The sequence below is a fragment of the Engraulis encrasicolus genome, chromosome 21 (genome assembly GCF_034702125.1).
Source record: "Engraulis encrasicolus isolate BLACKSEA-1 chromosome 21, IST_EnEncr_1.0, whole genome shotgun sequence".
NCBI classification, from domain to species: domain Eukaryota; kingdom Metazoa; phylum Chordata; class Actinopteri; order Clupeiformes; family Engraulidae; genus Engraulis; species Engraulis encrasicolus.
In genome coordinates this window covers 15,255,615-15,277,100 of record NC_085877.1, presented here as the reverse complement: position 1 = coordinate 15,277,100, position 21,486 = coordinate 15,255,615, and the positions used below count along the sequence as shown (strand labels likewise).

Genomic DNA, 21,486 nt, shown 5'->3' with positions numbered 1-21,486 from the left:
ATTTGTTTGGACACTGGTACTGTCCCAACCATAAACTGTCAACACCGTCGGGGGTTTTAATAGTATTGTATTACATTAATGTTAATAAATATAATTTTTTTCAGAAAAGGTATGAAGCACCCAAGAAACAGAGCGAAAATGAAATGGCTAATGTTAACAAACAATGCATAATATTTAAAAGAGTGTTTTTTTGTCTCACACCGTCAGATGTCACCACCGTCAGATTTTGTTCTGCTCATCATGTTGTTCCATATTTTACTAAATTGTGCTGGTTAATGAAACATTACTAGGCATGTTAGTAATAATTGTGATCCAAAATGATACTCTAGCCACCACTGAGGTGCATTTGGATGTTTTTTTGTCAGAAAACCTGACGGTGGTGACATCTGATGGAGTTCACCAAAAAACACATGTTTTAAGTGTTTTTGACATGTTTTAAGAATATGCATACAATAAGTATCTACAGTTATGTTGAATTGTTAAAGTAATTCACTTTAATACAGTAAACATGTGTTTTTACTTTCTGCCGCTGTTGGCAAAACAAGAAAGAGCCCATTTTATGAAAAATGTTAAACATGGGGAGCTTGGCCAATGCATTCACTGCACAGCCAAGACCTACATCTATGATAATACACCTCTATATTTTGGATTTGAACAACTTAAAAGCTGTTTTTACCACATTTTCAACAACCAGTGGCTTACTTCCTAGATAATCTACTAATGAAGTAAAAGCACATGCTCATACTGTGCACACACAAAAATAAAGTGTTTATGCAAGATGCCATTGACTTGAGAGGGCTATTTATTTTGCTAAATGCAGGTACTAATTAGGCCACTTTCACCACTCTCAGATTACTGTCACCACCGTCAGTTCTTAAGTCACCACCGTAAGAAGGAGTTTTGGACATTTTAAAGGAATGTGCTTACAACATTTTCCTTAGGAGTTGTTGAAATATCAAAGTAATAGCCAATTTAAGCCTACACGAATATATGTGAAATTACAAAAAATTGTTTGTTCTATGTAGGCGTTAAGTAAGCATCGTATGACGGTACATATTTTAAAATTAGAACACATGAAACAGTATTAAAATAGAACAAAAGTGAATTTTCAACATTTAAAGGCATATGTGTGAACCAAAAAATACACATAATCACTTAAAAACTCCAGATACATATGCAACCAAATCAATACAATTTTAATAACTTTTAATTGTGTCTGACGGTGTTGACAGAAAACAAGGTATGATCGGAGAAAAGCCTGATTTCTGAAAAAAATACATAATGGGTAGATTGGCCTTGTGCATTTCTGAAAAGCCAAGACCTTAGTCTATGAGGATATACCATATAATTTTGTAATTCACTTTGTTTTTTTCTGTCAACATTACAACCTGTTTTAGCCACTTTCTCAAGAATCAGTGATTTACAGTTGGGGAGAGGATAGTGCTTATGGTGTAAAAGGTCATGTAAACTGGGTCAGTTTGGTGAAGTATTAACTGTATTGCTTGTTTACAGGAACTGCGTATCATTCCATCAAGTTCATCGTGGCAATAAATTCCTCCATCGTGTCTCGGCTGTGCTATGACAGACAGAAAATAGCTTGTGTAAATCAATAGTTGTGAAGAGGTCCTATGGATCGTTTTGAAACTTAATTGGCTGCACTCTCGCTCTAACTAGGCTACAAGTACAGAGAAGTAGAATAGAATTTTCTCTCCCTTCATTAATGACCAATGCACATTGTTAGGCTGCGATGACACTGGACACGGATTTTACAGTAGGAGGCGGATTTGTTCGATTGTTTATTAATGAAAGTGAGCGTATTCCAGAGGCAGATTGCGGATTTTCTGCCTGGTCATTGGCAATCATTAACCAGAGACGTTTTGCCATTGTCTTGCTCTCCAAGTGTGCACCAGGAAATCAGTATTTGAACATGTAGGACTAAGACACATACACCTGAGAAAAAAGCTGGGCAAAATGCAGCACGGTTACATCATACCTGTACTGCTATCAGGTAAGGCTACTTGGTTATCTTATTTGGGGACAGGAACATATAGGCTAAGGCATAGGTGCTGCGACGTGATCTCACAGAATTCTGTGAAGTGAACACGGAGCCTGCCACAAAATCTGTGGCAGTTTCACAGATTTTGCCAAAATCCCGTGATGGGGTCAGAGGAAGAGCGTTCCCTATTATTTTCATAGCTCCCACGTGTTCACGTTCCCAGAGAACTTATGTTACAACTTGTGTTCTCTCTGTTTTTTTATTCAAGTTAATTTTTTTTCTCAAAAAACACTTCTTTACTGCAAGTTATAACAAGTTTTGGTCTGGGCAAAGCTTGTACTGCTAGCATTCTTTCATTTAGAACAAATATTTGGTAGCCTATCAACCAAGTGGAAAAGGTATTTCTCAAAAACATTTCTAACTGACAATTTAGGGTTATGGATTACTATAGCTATTTAATTTGATGTTTTTGTTTTGATGTTGTGCTGTTTCCAACATCAAATATATTGTAGCCTATGTTCAAAATAGCTTTTATTTTCATTCATTCGTTATACATACTTATTCTTCAAAGGCTTCTCTTATGTACGTACAACAGACAGTGCACGCTATAGTTTTTTAATTACTTGTACACAGAAATTCCATCACGTAAGGAGCTGAAAGTTAAGAATTACACCTTTTTCATTTCTTTCACAGCAATATTTACTACAGTAACAACTCAAACTACTCAACACATGACTCCTGGACCTACTACCGCCATCCTTACGGAGCCTCTTCCATCCTCTCCTGCTCTAACTTCCACCCCAGAGCCTCCTCCAAACACTCCTGAGCCTAACCCGACCATCCCAACAGAACCTCAGTCGACCACTCCCGCTACTAACACTAGCCCAGAATACCCTCCAACCTCTCCCGGTGTAACTTCCAACCCACAATCTCCTCCAACTCCTCAATTGGCTATCTCCACCCTCCCAACAGAACCTCAGTCAACCACTCCTGCTACTGCTACATCTCCTCCTACCTCTCCTGCTGTAACTTCCAACCCAGAGCCTCCTCCAACTACTACTCCCTCCACTCCAGAATCCACCCCAGGACCCACTCCAACCACTGAAGCTGCCTCTAAACCATCTCCAACCACTCCAGGGGTTATCTCCACCATCTCAACAGAACCTCCCCAAACCTCACCTGATGTAAGCACTACGGAAACCCCTTTCACCTCTCCTGCTCCTCCCACCCCCGGCCCATCTACAACAGATATTCCTGGTCCATCTACAACAGACACTCTTGGTCCACCTACAACTGATTTTATCGGTCCATCTACAACTGATATTCCTGGTCCATCTACAACTGATATTCCTGGTCCACCTACAACTGATATTCCTGGTCCACCTACAACTGATTTTATCGGTCCATCTACAACTGATATTCCTGGTCCACCTACAACTGATATTCCTGGTCCATCTACAACTGATATTCCTGGTCCATCTACAACTGATATTCCTGGTCCATCTACAACTGATATTCCTGGTCCATCTACAACTGATATTCCTGGCCCATCGACAACAGATACTCCTGGTCCATCTACAACTGATATCCCCAGTCCAACATCTGGGCCTACTGCAGCAACTACTACGACCTTTACACCTACAACAGTTTGGTTTACTACAGAAACACCCACTAGACCTACTACCGGCCCAACAGATTGGCCTACTCCAGACATCGGAACAGATTGGCCTGCTACAGAATTGACTCCCAACTTCACTACTCCCAACTTCACTTCTACAACAGATTGGCCTGCTACAGAATATACTCCCAACTTCACCCCTACAACAGATGGGCCTACTGCAGCAATTACTACCCCCTTCACACCTTCAACAGATTGGCCTACCACAGAATCGACTCCCAACTTTACTACTCCCAACTTCACCACAGATGGGCCTACCACAGGATATACTCCCAACTTCACCACAGATTGGCCTACCACAGGATATACTCCCAACTTCACTACTCCCAACTTCACCACATATGGGCCTACCACCACAGTATATACTCCCAACTTCACCATTCCCAACTTCACTTCTACAACAGATTGGCCCGCTACAGAATCTACTCCCAACTTCACCACTCCCAACTTCACCACTCCCAACTTCACTACTCCCAACTTCACCACAGATGGGCCTACCACCACAGTATATACTCCCAACTTCACCATTCCCAACTTCACTTCTACAACAGATTGGCCTGCTACAGAATCTACTCCCAACTTCACCACTCCCAACTTCACCACTCCCAACTTCACCACTCCCAACTTCACTACTCCCAACTTCACCACAGATGGGCCTACCACCACAGTATATACTCCCAACTTCACCACTCCCAACTTCACCACTACAACAGATGGGCCGGTATCTACTACCACCGTCACACCTGCCACAACAAGCCAAGCTCCCCTGATATGTGTCAATGGAGAGCTGCAAAATGGAGTCTGCATTTGCCCAGATGAGTGGACTGGTGACACTTGTGACATTGGTATAAATTATTTCTTGTTTATATAAGGTATTTGTTTTGGTGTATGGGTATACTGTGCATTAAGACACACATATTCACCATTACGCAGTAAGTTGTAGAACATCAGTTATGTGACTAGTTTAGTCTTCTTCGCTTATGCAGACTGCGTGCAGTACTTTATGTTGAGCTTGGTGCTCATATCAAGAATATAGGCCTGTTTATCACCTCACTTCACATGCTTCATGAAAGGGGGCATAACAGAACATTTTGGGCCCTATGTACAATCAGCTCCAATGGACCCCGCCGGCCATATCTTCACAAATCGGACTGTATGTGGGCCCCCTATATACAAAGGGCCCTGGTGACTCAGTCACACTTTACCCCCTAAGCGACCCCCCTGTTCATGAATGACTTGATTATGACCTTTTTGTTTGGAGAGAGAGAGAGAGAGAGAGAGAGAGAGAGAGAGAGAGAGAGAGAGAGAGAGAGAGAGAGAGAGATATGAATCAATCCAGTTCACTGTTTGCTACATTCTAACAACATTTCTGACACTACAGAGTAGATTAGATAAGATCACTTTTCTTTGTACCATAGGTATATTTTATAACACAGAGTAAGGTAACAGATTAAGACGTGGCGATTAAGAGTGGCAATTATTAAGCAGACCATAATCAAAGCCATAATGCACCGTCATACCATCATAGATACTGACCTTTTGAAGCTTTGAAGTCTGAATGATTCATGAGACTGTTTAACCTCGGCATCATTTGCACCACTGACCTAAATATAGGGGACGCCATGCTTCTATTGTATTCCATTCAACGGTTTTGAAGCATTCGCGACTAGTCAACCAAAACATTTAAAAAAGAATTCCAACTGTCAATCAGTCCAACTTGGGCCGCGATTACATTGGACACGGTTTCGGCTGTAACAATCTGCGTTGCATGTCCAGTTGATTTATCAGTAGCAATTAGACTGAGTGCAGACCCGCTGCGCCGTTTCGAATGCAAATGTGTTGTAACGGCTGAGCAGTCACTCGGAACGTTGGCCTAATCTATGGTGTTGGGTTCTTTGAGCATTGTGAAAACAAACACAAATAACTTTGTGAATTAATCTATGTAAATGGATAGAAGCTTTTCTCAAGGCCTACTCTTCTAAAGGTGGATCATGAATCTGTTATATATCTTGAAATCTGCCTGTGACGTGAAGCGGATTTTCCGCCTTGAGTTGAACTTTATTCAACTCGGAATACGCTCACTTTTATTAACAAACAATCAAACATCCCCCTACTACTGTAAAATCTGTCTACAGTGTCATCGTAGCCTAACAATGTGCATTGGTCATTTAAACAATTTAATAGCTCTTTAAAATAAAGGAAAATAAAGGGTCAGCCAAAAAAAACTGGGATTGTTGGAAAAAGATTAGCAACAACCACTTGCACAAAATAGATTAGACTCGGCAAGAATTGGCAATTTCATTATTTTACTGTAAGTCTATCCAATAGAGATGAATGGGAAATGGCAATTTTCTTCCAGCTTCAGGGTCTTGCCCCATCTGCGGTTGCCTCACTTTTGAATTGAACGTTTGTTGTTCATATATAGTATACGTCAGTGATATGCACATGTGAAGTTCATGCTACAGAGATGAATATTTGTGTCTTAATATGATTTTACTGTTATTTATTTCAATTCTAAATAATCAATTATGATTTATCATGATGTGCTGTGTCACTGGTCACAATGCCATTTATTTTACGGTCAATTAATAACCCATATGTGTTGTCCTAATGTCTTTAGCTAACTTCTGTGATGAGACTTCGTTGGGTGGTTTGACTTTCCCCAAAACTGTCATTGGTTGGTATGCATATTCCACACAGAAATGTCCAGAAGATACAGAAAATGGTAAGTGACAGGCTTGACTTGGATTTTTAATTCTTGTTATTACTGTGTTTTAAGGACATACAGATTAACATGAACATATTCCCACCTACATGGTAAAATGAAGTTGATTCAACACTCAGAGTGTCGATTCAACATCAAGTGTATGTTGTCCCAGAGTACTGTAAGTGTTGCATTAACGCTGCATTTTTACTGTCTACTCCCTTCTCCATTCTCCCAGCTGGTGTTTCTCAAGCCTCGAGTAGATGTGTGAAACGAAACGGCAACCCAATGTTTGGCCCTGTGCAGAGAGTTAGGTGTGGTTTAACCCTTGACAATATTCAAGCCAATGTAAGTAGAATTTACTGTGTACTCTGTGAACGAGTTTCTATTCAGAAAGTGTTACTTCTCTTTTAAAATGGCAAATTTTCTCCGTTTCCTCTGCCCAGATTACAGCGTCAACTGATCCTGAAGAGATACAAGAGCTGGCAACCAACACACAAATTCTCACGTCCAGGCCAGATCAGCTGACGGGCTCCAACATCACTGCAGCAGCATCCATAGTAAACACCATCCTGACCGACAGCACCAACATCACAGAGGTACACAACTGTCTCTACTGTTGCCAATTCTGTCTGACAAAAAAATCTGGACATTTCCATAGCAAATTATCCCTTTGCTTGTAAGCAATGTGTCCCTTCATTCAGTGTCCAGGGAAACTGCATTTCATCCATTCCATGTGCATTAAATTGTGCATTCCTGGTGTTGAACAAAAAAAAAAATACTTGAACAAAAAAAGGTTTGCACTTCTTTTAAGTAATTTTATGCTGTTTATTCATTCATTGGCAGGATGACGTTTCAACCTTGCGTTCTTCCTTAAATACACTAACAAACACAGGCCTGACGGGTTACAAATAATGTGGCAAGCATGTGTTTGTTAGTGAATCTGAGGAGGACCACAAGGTTGAACTCTAACCCCATAGAATAGAGCACACCCATCCATGGGAGCCAAAATCAAGAAAACAACGAATGGGAGTAAAAGAATATATGTCTGTCGCTTGACTGCCTTTTATTATTCATTCAATCTTGGATACAATGGAGAGGCTTGCCTTTGGCCTTTGGCCTACCATATCAGAAGGGCCCTAAATGAACTTTTTTATTGCTATAGCTAGCAGCTCGTGACTGTAAATGTCTAATTATCAACAGAGAAGCAGGAAATACACCAAGGCCCACATTTATTGCAGCACTCAGCTGTCCAGCACTCAGACTTGTTCAAGTGGATCTATTTTGTTTTTGTGTATTTGTTTGTTTAACTGATTAACAGCGTCAGTAGGCCTTACCAGCCTACTATGCTAGTCAGTGAAGTATTCACATTTCTGAATTGTGGCGCTTCAGGATACTGCCATTGGTTTTACCCCGTTTGCGCTGTATCAAATGTCATGGATTCACACCAGATCTTGCATGTCGACATTCTATAAATATGAATTGGTTGCCTTTTGGATGCCAATGTTTTCAAGAATCCCTACTCTCAAGATGGCTGACTTTGTATGTGTGATAACTTTTGAATGGCTACACTCTCGTGCACAACACATACTGTTGGTATATAAACGGACATTTTGGAGGCATGGATGTGTGGTCAAGATACTAGCTTTATGTACCAACCCAAGGTTTGTGGAGTATCAGGGATATAGTGCCTTCAGAGGAGACTGCTGGGAAGGTCCATCGTGAGTCACCCCAATAGCAATATCTGGGATACATATTCAAAAGAGAAAAATAAGAATAGCTGGTAACACTTTACTTACATCCCAAATCTTCTTAACAGGACACAACCGTGGCTGTTGTGACAACAGTTAGTCAGTTGCTAACGGTTGAACCTGAACAATTTACTGAAGAAAACGATGCTACTATAAGGTAAGGATGAAGTTGGATTTGCCCTCATGTTGCCCAACCTGCAGTGGTATGCAGTGTGGTGTGTGTGTGTGTGTGTGGGAGGGGGGTGGGGGGCTGTACTAGATCAATCTACCTTCTTTAGGCCACTGGTATTGGAGACATGAGGGGCCCAAGTCCTGGACTCCACATGTTTTGTCCCCTTTTGCTGTGGTAGTTTGTTGTTATTGGTAAGTTAACTGGTTGTTGTTACTGGTAAAAGTAAAAGTATAAAAACATTTCCTCACTGGCAGGTTAGGGTTAGGGATTGTATTGTTTTGGTGTGGGCACAGTTTAGCATTCTTTAGCTATTGTTATGGTTAATATGAATGGAAGGGCCCCACAAAGATAGGAAGGGCCCCCGCAAGGGCCCCACAAAGATATTAAGGTTTGCCTGTGTGTGTGTTTGTGTGTGTGTGTGTGTGTGTGTGTGTGTGTGTGTGTGTGTGTGTGTGTGTGTGTGTGTGTGTGTGTGTGTGAGAGAGAGAGAGAGAGAGAGAGAGAGAGAGAGAGAGAGAGAGAGAGAGAGAGAGAGAGAGAGAGAGAGAGAGAGAGAGAGAGAGAGAGAGAGAGAGAGAGCAAGCTAATCATGCACAAAACATGAGATATTTTATGAAATGTTTAATGGCTGATGTCATTGATTATAATGGAATATGATAGATTCTACATGCATTTTCATTTGTGTGTGTGTGTGTGTGTGTGTGTGTGTGTGTGTGTGTGTGTGTGTGTGTGTGTGTGTGTGTGTGTGTGTGTGTGTGTGTGTGTGTCCACGCGCATGTGTGTGTGATTTCCACCAGTCTAACTCACACCTTGGAAAGGTTTTCAGTGAGTCATATAAGCAGTAATGCATCATTGGTGGTTCAGCCCAGACTGGCTATCCAGACCGTCCAGGTGCAAAATGACCAAACAACAGGCATTCAGTTCAGTGCCCTCTCTGGTACGTGTAAAATGAAAATAAATGCATTTTGATAAACTACGTACATCCAATCATAAAGTGTATGATTAGACATGCGTAATAAATATTGTGCTATTTGTCCATACTTTAAATAGTCCTAACCCTGATGCATTCTTTGAAAAAAAAAAACTAGGTACTTCAAGTAACTTTACAACAAACAGAATTCAACTGGAGAGGAATGTGTCAGAAATGACTAATACTGAGATTCCTTCTGACGTTCGGATCTTCATCAAACTTCCCTCAGGTTTGCATTGATTTAAAAGTTTTAAAAGTTTGATGTCTTGGACAGTGTTGTGACACTGGCGAAAAAAAAACAGTTATTTTGAGCAGCTCCAACACGAATTATAGGGACTTATAGGGGCTAATAAAGTGATTTCTCAAGACATGTAAACTGTACACCTTAACCAGATTATCGGGTTATTGACATTCTAGAATAATAAGTAGCCAATCATAAGCCTTGAATTTCAGTTTCGTGTCACACACTTGAATGGAACACATGCAACCGTCAGACTGCATGTAAACAACAATAAACAGTTAACTGCAATGACCTGTTTATTCCGATAACCCGATTATTGTGGTAATGTAAACGGGCTCGCTGTCTTTTTTTCAGATCCCTCCCGTACGTCTTCAAATGTCAGCGTTGGTTTCGTGCTCTATGAGAACGACTTGTTCTTCAGGTCCAGAGCCTTCCGGCCTTCCCTGAAGATGAGGAGGATGGTGATCTCTGGAAGTCTAGGAGGAGTCACAGCTGAACATGTCAAGCTGCACTTCCTACCCATGGTATGGTCACATCACCTGACTGGCCATGGGTGCTTTCTTACCTTTTGATTTTATTTGATGAAGTTTTTTAAAAGGAGTGCTTATCTGTTTGATAATGGTCCATCAGAGTGTGAGCGAGAGATAGAGCACTGCTTAGCCTCTAAATTGTGAACATCATAAAAAAAACCTCTAAACTTCTCTCACAATTACAATCATTTTCACAAAGGCCTTGTATATGAGATTTGTGTCATGTTGTACAAGTTTGTGTCTGAGGTGTGAATAGTAATGCAAGCTGTCCCAGCTTGGTGAGCAGTGGGAACGTCAACATGATACAAATACTGTAGCCTACTATGGGCCTTTTAACCTTAGACGGGGCTTTGTGAAAAGGCTGCATGACTGTAAGTAAAATGTAAATGTGTGCCGCTGTGTTTATTTGTTTACTTGTGATAACTAGAGATGGCAAAACAGCTTGAATGTATTGTTTTTGGCCCTAGAACACGTCTGATAAGGTCCTGCATGATTTTGCGTGCGTCTTCTGGAACTACAGCCTCAATGACTGGAGCACCAAGGGCTGCTTCAAAACCAAGACGCCCGCTAACGTTTCCACCCTCCAGTGTCAGTGCAACCACACCACCAACTTTGCTGTGCTCATGGTTTGTTACCACCCATTGACCCACTGAAAAAACACAACAACAACAAAAAAGAAAGAACTGCACTGAACTTCAGACATAAAACATTTTCTTTTGCCCACTTTAAAGCAATGTTATTTACAGTATATATGTGTGAATATGCAGATATATTATACAGTATCATAGGGGGCTATAGGGGGCAAGCAGGGCATTTGCCCTTCAGCCCAGGGCCATTCCGTATTGGTAGTGGGAGTCCTATTATGACCTATCAGTGTCTTGCCCTGAGGCCCTTTGTGCAAATCTTCCATCATTCATACATTCTTAATACTGAGAATATACTGTACATGTAGTGTCATCTGCATAAATGCTATTTCCTTCCAGTCTTTCAGGCTCTCTCATCAGTATGCTAAGGCACTGAGTGCTATCAGCACAGTGGGCTGCTCTTTGTCTATACTGGGCCTGTTATTGACCATAATATTCCAGATCGTCACCAGGTAGGATCTTACAGAAGCCATCACATCTTGTTATGGTTCAGTCCAGTCCACAGTCTGATCGACTTGTTGCATGTCCATACGGAAGATTCCTGTCTGATTGACAAATGCCCGTGATTCTTCAAATCTTTCTGAAATTGATTTGAATTTGTTTGATTTTTGATTACACATTGAGGGTTGCTGCTGGCTATTTTCTCTTCTCCTGCACTGTTTATTTTTTGCTTCCTTTTTCTGCTCAGTGCTGCCTATTTCTGTTCCACATTGTGGACAGGGGTCATAGGTTGCATCTTTGTTGATTCCAACACCATGTGTTAGAAATGTTAAAATTGAATAAAGATCCCACAACACAGAGCCTTCCCCTCACACGCAGTGCAAGGTTAATGAGTGCCATCTTCTGGGAAGAAATGGAAAAGCATGAAGGTGGTTATACATAATTCATGATAATCACTCACCAGTTTCGCTTCTAACACCTCAAAACCGATGACATGGCATGCTTCTTTTGCATAATGTTCATAGTCTATCCTGGGAAAATAAGTGCAATTAATGTATGCTTCTGACACAGTAAAATTCGGGTGCTAATATTTCAGAGTAAAATTAATCCATAGACTACTTACAACTCTGTGGAGAAGCAAATTACTCAGTGGAGTCAAACGTCAGAGTACGATTCTGCAGGTGGCCAGTGTAATTTCAACACTATAGTTCTTAATATTACACAATATCAAGTAGGCTATAATTAACCCTGAACATTTTACACCACTGGTCTCCAAACAACGGCCCGCGGGCAGCAAATTTCTGGCCCGCCATGAGGTCCTTAAAAATGAAACCATAAATGCGCCTATTTGTGGCCATGCGCGATTTTCGATCACAGTTAAATCTTATAATAACAGTCTCATGACAGACATTGACAATGAGGGAAAATGGTGAAGTGCAATCTGTTGTCTCCTAGACATCTAGAGAAGCCGTTATTCATCATTGCGTTTACCTCATTCGCAATTGTGCGGTATCGAAACACTCTCCTCTCTTCTGGTTGAAAATGAGGACAATTCTCTCCTTCCCTATTTTTATGTATTTAGCAGGCCAGATACATGTTGTCTTTTGTTTACTCACATTTATGTGAAGTTTGGATGACAATTATCCCGTATTTTGGAAGTATCATTTATGCAAGGTAGCCTACATGTAGAGACGTTAACGCAATTCAAGCTCCAGAGAACAGTCGTTACCAAAAGAAGGGAGGACAAAAACGAAACCAGTTCCTTTAAAATGTCTTGGAAATATAGAGCCAGGTAGAAGATTAGCTGAGTATTCCTGAAGGTCAACGTTGCTGGGTGCAGCCTGCGCGCCGCGGTGAGCCGCGAAGCGCACAGTTATTTAAGCCAAGTCGGCAGAGTTTTCTCAACTCTCTTCTGTTTGCAAATGTAAACGATTCTCCTTTGCTTCTATTGTATGTTTTTGTTATATCAGTTTTGCTTCGTCTTGCACTCGTAATATTCAAGGTCTGGCTGACATTTCTGTATCGCACGTGTATAACTGTATCGCATTCCTAATTTAGCCTATCTTTAGGCTACCTTGCTCCACCCTACCCCTAACCCGAATTTCAGAAATGTCCAGGAAACTTAGGCAGAATAGGGTTTAATATTCCTGATGGCCCACCTCATCTCCCCGACAGCCCCGACGGTGCACGGTGCTCATGAGCGTGTTTCCCTTTGTTCAACCAGAAGAGTCTTGAGCGCTCAGTTATGCAGTTAGAGCACTCACTCTGTCCTCTGTTAAATCTGGACGATTCTCCTCCCCTGCACTATTTTTGTGTATTTGTGATATCACCCTCTTTGCATTTTAGCTGGCGTACTGTAGTAGCCCATTCTAAATGTGGAGGATATTTTTCCTCCGTAGTTTGGTAGGGGCGCGTTATGCGAGACCAGTTGAGCAGAGAATGCATGATACATCGGGAATGAGTTGGAGGAAAACTAATATGATTTTCGAAAACGACCGCAATAAAGAAATATATAGACGAGCATTCCTGGAAACTAACTATTTCATCTGCCTGGGTGCCACCTGTTGCATGGGCTTGCGTCTTTTCTGTTCAGGCAGAGGTGAGATGCAGCGCACCAGTTCAATGAGATTTAATCGCTATGGATCGCTTTTGTTCCTCGATCGAATTGGGATTTTGGCGCACATTGACCTATATTTGTTTTAGGTCTTGTCATGTAGCCTAAATCTCTATCCCCTTCCCTCCCTCCGTGCCGTGACTGAAGTGGCTCTGCTGGAGAGCACGTTCAGCAGTTGAACATGCATTCAGCAGTTGAACGTGCTCTCTCTCTCTCTCTCTCTCTCTCTCTCTCTCTCTCTCTCTCTCTCTCTCTCGTTAACCTGTCCACAGTTGGTCTTCCTCCCTGGCACTATATTGCAACAGCTAATACTAATATTTTAATATTTCAACAGTGTTTCTATTATTTATTTTTATTTTTATTTTTTTTGTTATTATTATTATTTTTTTTTTTGGTCTGGCCCGCGGCCTCGCTTGCTCTACATTATTTGGCCCTTGGGAAAAGTTAATTGGAGACCACTGTTTTACAATGACCAAAGACTAAAATTATCACTATTTTTGAGTGAGACCTAATTATTGTTGTCATCGTCTTATTAGCAGTATTATATATGTATTTTTAATGTGTACAGGAAATCCAGGAAGATTGCTCCAACGACTCTCCTGGTTAGCATCTGTGTTTCAATGATGATATTCTACCTCCTCTTCCTGTTTGGAATTGAGAATCCCAATCAGAATATCTCTCAGAGTTCCGAAGTGTCAGAGGGGAACACGCTGCTGACCACTGACCTGTACCAGGAGCCTGACAGGGGCCCCTGCACTGCCCTCACTGCCGTGATGCAGTACTTCCTGCTGGCCACGTTCACCTGGAACACCCTCTACGCACTGCACATATTCGTACTCATCAGGGAGACACTCTCGGGTTCACCGACTGGATTCCTGGCAGCATCCATTGTGGCCGGCTGGGGTAAGTAATGAAGCAAGAATCGACAATAGTCCCTCTCCGGCTGTAAAACACAAGCAAGATAAAGCATTTCAAACCTGAATTCTGTTTTCATTTAATTCTAATCCAAATGGTGAGAAGGGGACATATTCAAAGCTACACTGTACACTGTAGAGCAGGGATGGGTAACTGGAGGCCCGGCGGCCACATGCGGACCGCCTCCTTACTCAGTGTGGCTTTTACATAGATTACATATGACTTTAAAAATAATGAGCAGATTTTTTTTTAAAACCACTACTGAATTAATCCATTGTAATTATACCGTTGGCCGATAGAGAACAATATCGACAGTCAGTGAGCAACCAACTAAGTTGCAGTCAGATCCGGGGTCATGTGGCCCTCTGGTGGTGGCGATAAAAAAATAGTGGCCCCTCCTTGTCATGAAAGTTGCCCATCGCTGCTGTAGAGTGATAACTTGGCCGGCCTGGACTGGTAATCTGGCCCTGTGGGCCTTTGTCACCGGCCCACAATTCAGAGGGAGGCATATAAAAATGCTCTTGATTTTTTTCTTGTTCCCTGTTCAGCCCTGCAACTTAGTCATCAATGTGCCAGTGAGTTTTTGTTTTAAACACATCCATTGTCATGTTGACCTCAGATTATCTTTTCTCTCAGGTTTTCCCGGCGTGTTGGTTGCCATCACAGTTGGGGCGACCTACAGAGTGGACAGCCCCTTGGGATATAGGCGGGAAGAGTTGTGAGTAATTATAGTAATTAATTAAAACTAAATGAACTCGATGTTTCAGCTGTCGTTTATGTGACACGAATCATAAAGCTAATGTAAAGACACCCAAAGTCCTACAAATTACCAACAGAATATCAGCACTGAAATACTGGCCACTGAACTATCATCTGTGTTTGCATAGACTTAATTAACAGAGAGGAATTTATATGGATTTGATTATCAAATTCCCAAAGTACTTAATTGCTCTGGGCTGCATTTCCCAAAAACCTTTAAGCAGTACTTGAGTATGAGGTACCCCCTATAAAATACCACATCACTAAAAGTTTATATATACAATACATTTATAAGCCTACATAGAATACTTGTTCTCGCACAAGCAAATAAAATGTTTGCACAATGTATGTGCATGTGTAAACTTTTATTGATGTGGTATCTATTTCTGATCTATTTCTGAGAGTTTTTGGAAAGCAAAGCCCTGTACAATACTTGAATGTTATATTACATTTTGCCTTATGAGTTATTATTACCTTGTGAACTTGACCACAAACATGTTTCTACATTTTACAGCTGTTGGCTTGCAGCCACTACCCAGTCTGGACAGTTTGACTTTGCAAAGCCCATGTTTTGGGGTTTTCTGCTTCCAGTCACCATAATGCTGCTATGCAATACTGCTGTGTTGATATACTTTGGAGTAAACACTTGCAAGAAGGATCCTATTTTAAGCAGGTAACAAACATGTACAACTGTAGTATGCCGGAGCCTCATACATCCTGCCATCCCACCAAGTGGAATTCTTTACTGCTGCTTGAATTTTTGTTTTACATTATGTTACACTTAGCTGGTGTTTTTTATCCCAAGCGACTAAGTTATTTTACAGTTCAGGCAATTGGTTACAGTCCCCGGAGCAGTGTGGGTTATAGGTACCTTGCTCAAGGGCAACTCAGCCATGGAGTGTGATAGGGAGTGGAAGCGTGGTTTTCAAACCTTCAACCCTCTGATCTAAAGCTCAACTCCTCCTTAACAGCTAGGCCACTGCCCTAGTGCTGCCTTAGTAATACATTATTACTTTCTCATTGCCATAAAAGGTGCCACGCAGAGCCGGTTCTGACCTCCATGGGGCCCTAGGCAAAAATATGCCAAGAGGCCCTCATGAAGCGCGCAACCCCCCCACCGACCCCATCCCCCCCCCCCCCCCCCCCCCACCGCAAAACGCGAACCACAGAGACACAATTTTTACCTCAAATCAAGCTTAATTAAAAAGTCTCCCTTTCTGCGCTCTTGAGACAAAAACATCAATAATGTCATAACAAATTGTGAACATGTAGACAACGGTGGCTGTACTGAACATGCGACTACCTCATCAGCTGCAGGTGTACCTGGCTCATCTGTGTAGGCCTACTACCTGAACATTTTGCTGGCCCTCCACTGGCTGACTGACTGGAGTCTGAGCTGGTCAGAAACTTAAGCATAGCGCCTGTAAAATATAACTAAGGCTTCAATTAATTTAGCTCCATCAAATTGTTTGAATTTACCTACCATATTTTATAGCCTGCCCCCTAGTAGCTTGCCTTTAGTAATCTGGTCTAAAACGTTTTTAAAAAATAAATGAATAGGCCTATGATAAGAAACTCATATGTAAAATAAATTATTTAGCTATATAACATGTGTTATTATGAATGTTATCACACATTATTGTGAATAATGTTGTGTTCACTTTATTATTGGGATTCACCTTCGTCACAAGTTTCAGTCATTCACCAAAGGTCTATCCAAGCAAGCCGCGCCCCCTTGCTATAGTTATCACACACACACACACACACACACACACATGCACGGCACTCCTTCTCCCTCTCCCTCACTCCCTCCTCCTCCATTGCTTAGACTGCACGGACGTCTTATCAAAAATCGTAAGCGCCTGTCATAACCAAAATCAATGTCTGTGTATGTTGATATTTGTTTCTAAACAATCGAGAGGCAGCCACGCATACAACAGCGCGCGCGCAAACTCACACACACACACCACACACACACACAGAAAGGGCACCGCTTCTCTCATACTCCCTCCTTCGTTGCTTCGACTGCACTGACGTTTCATGGGCTAAACGAACGGCTCGTCAGATTATGATTCAACTAGTACACCTTTCGAAACAACAGTAAAACGTTGACAACACCACCCTTTCCTCTCACATTCTCTCTAGCCTAGGCTACCTGTGTTGATTCAGTTGAACTAATTGCAAAAGCTAAACGAAACGCTACTCAGCTTGTGGTTCTCAACAACTTCTACCTTTTAAAACAACTAAAACGTGAATCCCCATTTTTACAACATGTGACTGTATCGAAGACCTGGGCACTTTTTAACACGGCATTGTTGTGCAATACAAAGGCCCATTGACACTTCTGCTCCATACGAAATTAGCCACAGAAGAAGGATCACAATGAGTGGAAGCATACGGAGTTACGTTGCCTACCTGAGGGAGTTACGTTGCCTACATTGATGGTTGCCTACCCTACCCTACCCCGAGTTACGTTGCCTGGGCCTACCTGACTGCTGTTCTCGTCGCTCATGAATTTTCTTTTTCTTGTCGTTTCCGCAGGGAACATGTCGTTTTATGTTGGACGTTTCACGTTTTGTGTGACGGAATCAATAATAAACAATGAAATCAATTCGCGGCTTTTTTTTTTTTTTTAACTGTCAACGTCAGTAACGTAACGGGTCGCGCGAGGCCTTACGCTGTGAGCGTAGTGAGCGTATTGGGAGCGCCGGCTCTGGTGCCACGTCTTAACACATTGACATTTTCAGGAGGGGGATTTCATTTATGAAGTATACAGTTGTTTGCTATAAAGAAAGAATTGCCCAATTTTCAAGAAGCTTGTGAACATTCCTTTCTCCTGAAACAGCTTTCCTTCATAACAACTAACCCTACTACACTGTCTAGTCTACAATGACCTATAATAATAATGATAATAATAATACTGTATTTGTATAGCACAATATCATACAAGGCATGCAGCTCAAAGTGCTTAACAAATTAGTAAATATCAATGTTAAAGATGAGAAAACAGTGAAGTAAGGAGAGACAGAAACAAGAAAGAATAGCAAGAACACAAAAGAAGAAACTAGACAGAATTGATAAAATAAGTAGAAAGGTAAGTAAGTAGGTGTAGAGAAAATGAAATAAGTTTAAAGAGTTGAACGAGGACATAAGTAGAGATTATAGAGGTCCACAGGGGTTTGGCCCAGGATAAGTGATAAATTGGCCCGTTCAGAATCGTCATCCTTACTGAATGCGTGCGCATCGTTGACTCAAACACACCAGAGATGTTCTAAGGGCATTACGATAGACTCCACTCTTCCGGGTGGTACTGCCAAAGATTCTCTATTCTAATTGCATTTAAAATGTCTCTGGTACTGCACTCTAGGGGCGCCAACCGAGGAGTGCAGCCTCCATTCAGAATGAATGGGCTGCGCTCTCTCGTCAGCGGCCCCTAAGTGAACTGCAGGCATGGGTAAAATAGGGAGTGGGGAGGCTGTATGTAAAATTGTCTGTGAACACATACACACGGACAGACAATGCACACCCTAAAGAGAAAAAAACCTGTCGTCCTGCAGCGTGTATGTTGATAAAAAATAGAGATTCTGAAAAGTACACTTGTTATGCTATTTTGAGAGGGAAGAGGCTGTTCCAGAAGCAAAGGAGAGGTTTGTTGTTACAAAACATTAAACTACTGACTGGACTGAGGGCATCATCAGGAATGTGCCCGTGTCTGTGGTGCCCATTGCATATCTGAAGTTAGCGTGACCATCCGTGATCTTATTTCGGACAAAAACACCTGCCGAGTTTCTGTACAAGTGAACGGTGCATGGTCGATTCTGTTCCAACGATGCGCACGCAACCAAATTATGTCATATCTGTTTACAAACAGTAAAGGGGTCAATAGTCCACAGTGGTTGGGTCCAGGATAAGTGATAAATAGTCACAGTGAATGGGGCGCTCAGATGTGGCCCCTGTGGACCTTATCTGTATGTGCATGTGAGCTAAATGTTATCTGTCAGGTCTTTCTTGTAAATTAACCCAAAATGACCCACAACTCCATCACATCTTTAAAGGGCATAGGTCAATTGTGCAAATCCATAATATACACTACAGCAGTGGTTCTTAACCTTTTTTTCTTAGCACAGCCCCTTACCTGTGCCGAAGACAAGCCGCGCACCCCCAACACAAACTTCTACATGTGTATATGCACTAAAAAATGATAAATGAGTGATTAATTACAATAATTCTTGCTTGAGACATGAATCAGTACCTGAATGACTTTAAATGGGAACCAAAACTTGTTTAATTTGGACTTAATTTGGCCTAATTATAATGTTTGCAAGTATAATTTTGGTCACAACCTCTACACAAACAAAATTCCGTGCACCCCCTGGAATCTCTGTCGCACCCCCAGGGGGTGCCCGCACTCCAGGTTAAGAACCACTGCACTAAAGAATGCAGTGTTAATTCAACACTTAGCTGGGACCAAAAACACTCTAGAAAGGGTGAAATAGACTCTTTAAGTGTTAAGAAGATTTTTTTTAAACTGTGTGTATACTCTCTCGTCTCCCTTGTCAGCACACGGAACACCTCACTGAAGAAATTGTTTATGAGCAACTTCTCTCTGGGAGCTGTGCTGGGCATCACCTGGGTACTGGGCTACTTAGTACTCTCCACCACTGACCCCACTCTCGGAAACATCTTCAGCATATTGTTCTGTGTGTGCAACACCACGCAGGTCAGTGAATGAAAATGTTTGAAAGATTAACTGATATGGTGACATCTATTTTTTAAATGTTAAATGAAAATCAGAATTCCTTATTCCATCTAGGAACTACTACTACTTTTTTTTACCTGACCCACTAGGCTATATATATTTATATTCTGAATAAATATATAATAACATGTATTATAGAAATCTATAATAAAATATATTCAAGAATAAAGACAACTACTTGTGAACAAGAAATGTGTATATACCCAATACATGGTCGAATGTGTTAAAACACATGGCTCACAAATTGTTTATACATACATGTATTAGTGTCTTAACTATAGTTGCCATAGTAACAAGTGAAACTTAAAAAGACCCTTAAGTATTACCATATATCTTATACCTCAACAGGGTGTACAGATCTTCATTTTATTCACGGTGAGGACGGCTGACTTCAGGAGGATGTTCCAGTCTGTCACACAATCAGCTCTCGACATATCGCTGCACAAGCAAGTGTACGAACTGTGGAAGGCAAGGCCCAAGGGTCGCTCGGAAAACTCATCGAGTGCTAATTACCAGTCAGATGGACACTTCGCAAATAGCAAAACATCATTCAGGCTTTAGGACCCTGTCCAGGGATGGACTGGCAACCTTGTATACATGGACTTTCCCCAGTGGACCGACAGTCCTCTGGAGTTGATGGTGTTTTTTTGTTTGTTTGTTTATTAGCTTCTCAGAGGCTGGGGTTCGTATCTCGAAAGCGTCTTTGCTAACGACGGTAGCAATGTCCTTCGTAAGAGCGACTCAACTCTCTCTCGACAGCGACGCTCACCACTAAATCCAAGGGAATGGTAAGAAGGTCTTAAGACTGTCTTAAGACGGTTAGCAACGACAAGAATCGAGAAACAGACCCCTGGCCCCTAATTGAGGTGGGCTGTTTACATGTTTGTTTCTCTGCACCCACTGGTTGCCAATTTCGCAGGCAAACGGTTTCATGACCTCTTCCTACTATTTCTTAAATACCTTTACCTTTTCTTTCCTTTAGAGGTGCATTTGCATGTTTATCATGCAAGTTATAATTTTATTTTGATTTCCTTTTTTGGTTTACTTACGTGTTTATTTTCTTACTGATTTGCTATGTTTTGCTTCTCTTTATTTTGGTGGTTATATTTGTGGGCTGTGAACTTTGTTCCACCGTCCCCTGTAACCACACCTTAGCGACTGTGAGTGTGCTGTGTGTGTGTGTGTGTGTGTGTGTGTGTGTGTGTGTGTGTGTGTGTGTGTGTGTGTGTGTGTGTGTGTGTGTGTGTGTGTGTGTGTGTGAGTGAATGTGAACGTGAGGGAGTGTGTTTTAACTGCTGTTTGCACATTTTATTTATAGAGATCTGTAATTTTGTACAACAAATAAAAGGACTATTGTACTTTTGATCCTTGTCTCAGGATTTGTATGACGGACCTGTGTTAGCCTTTTATAGGGTAAGGTCTGCTAGATCTCAAAAGCTACCCCTGGCGTCGTCTGTATAAAACAAATTTGGTATTTTCTATCTTGGTTGATAAACATTTTATGTCCACTCTGGTACATTCAACTATGTAATATCATATTCAGGTTAGGGATGTGTGTGTGTGTGTGTGTGTGTGTGTGTGTGTGTGTGTGTCTGTGTGTGTGTGTGTGTGTGTCTGTGTGTGTCTGTGTGTGATTACTCTGCAAATGGCTTTCAACTTGTTTCAAACCACCTTTAATATGACATCTTAAAATAATATATCTTTTAGTTAAAGCATCTCTATAACGTCATTTGATTACCTTTGTCTGTGTGTGCGTGTGTATGCATGTGTATGCGTGTGTCTGTGTGTGCGTGTGTCTGTGTGTGCGTGCGTG

General features: G+C 41.5%; 1 protein-coding gene across 1 annotated transcript; it reads left to right on the top strand.

Annotated features, from left to right (window-relative positions):
- Positions 1-3,823: 3,823 nt before the first annotated feature.
- LOC134438076 (adhesion G-protein coupled receptor G7-like) lies at positions 3,824-20,965 on the top strand. The gene is made up of 14 exons (XM_063187663.1): positions 3,824-3,827; positions 4,079-4,519; positions 6,295-6,399; positions 6,617-6,726; positions 6,825-6,977; positions 8,198-8,286; positions 9,895-10,036; positions 10,510-10,668; positions 11,026-11,138; positions 13,809-14,143; positions 14,792-14,873; positions 15,429-15,587; positions 19,475-19,634; positions 20,022-20,965. The coding sequence occupies exons 1-14, from the start codon at positions 3,824-3,826 to the stop codon at positions 20,232-20,234; spliced, it is 2,265 nt and encodes a 754-aa protein (XP_063043733.1). The 3' UTR covers positions 20,235-20,965.
- The last annotated feature ends 521 nt before the right edge of the window (positions 20,966-21,486 follow it).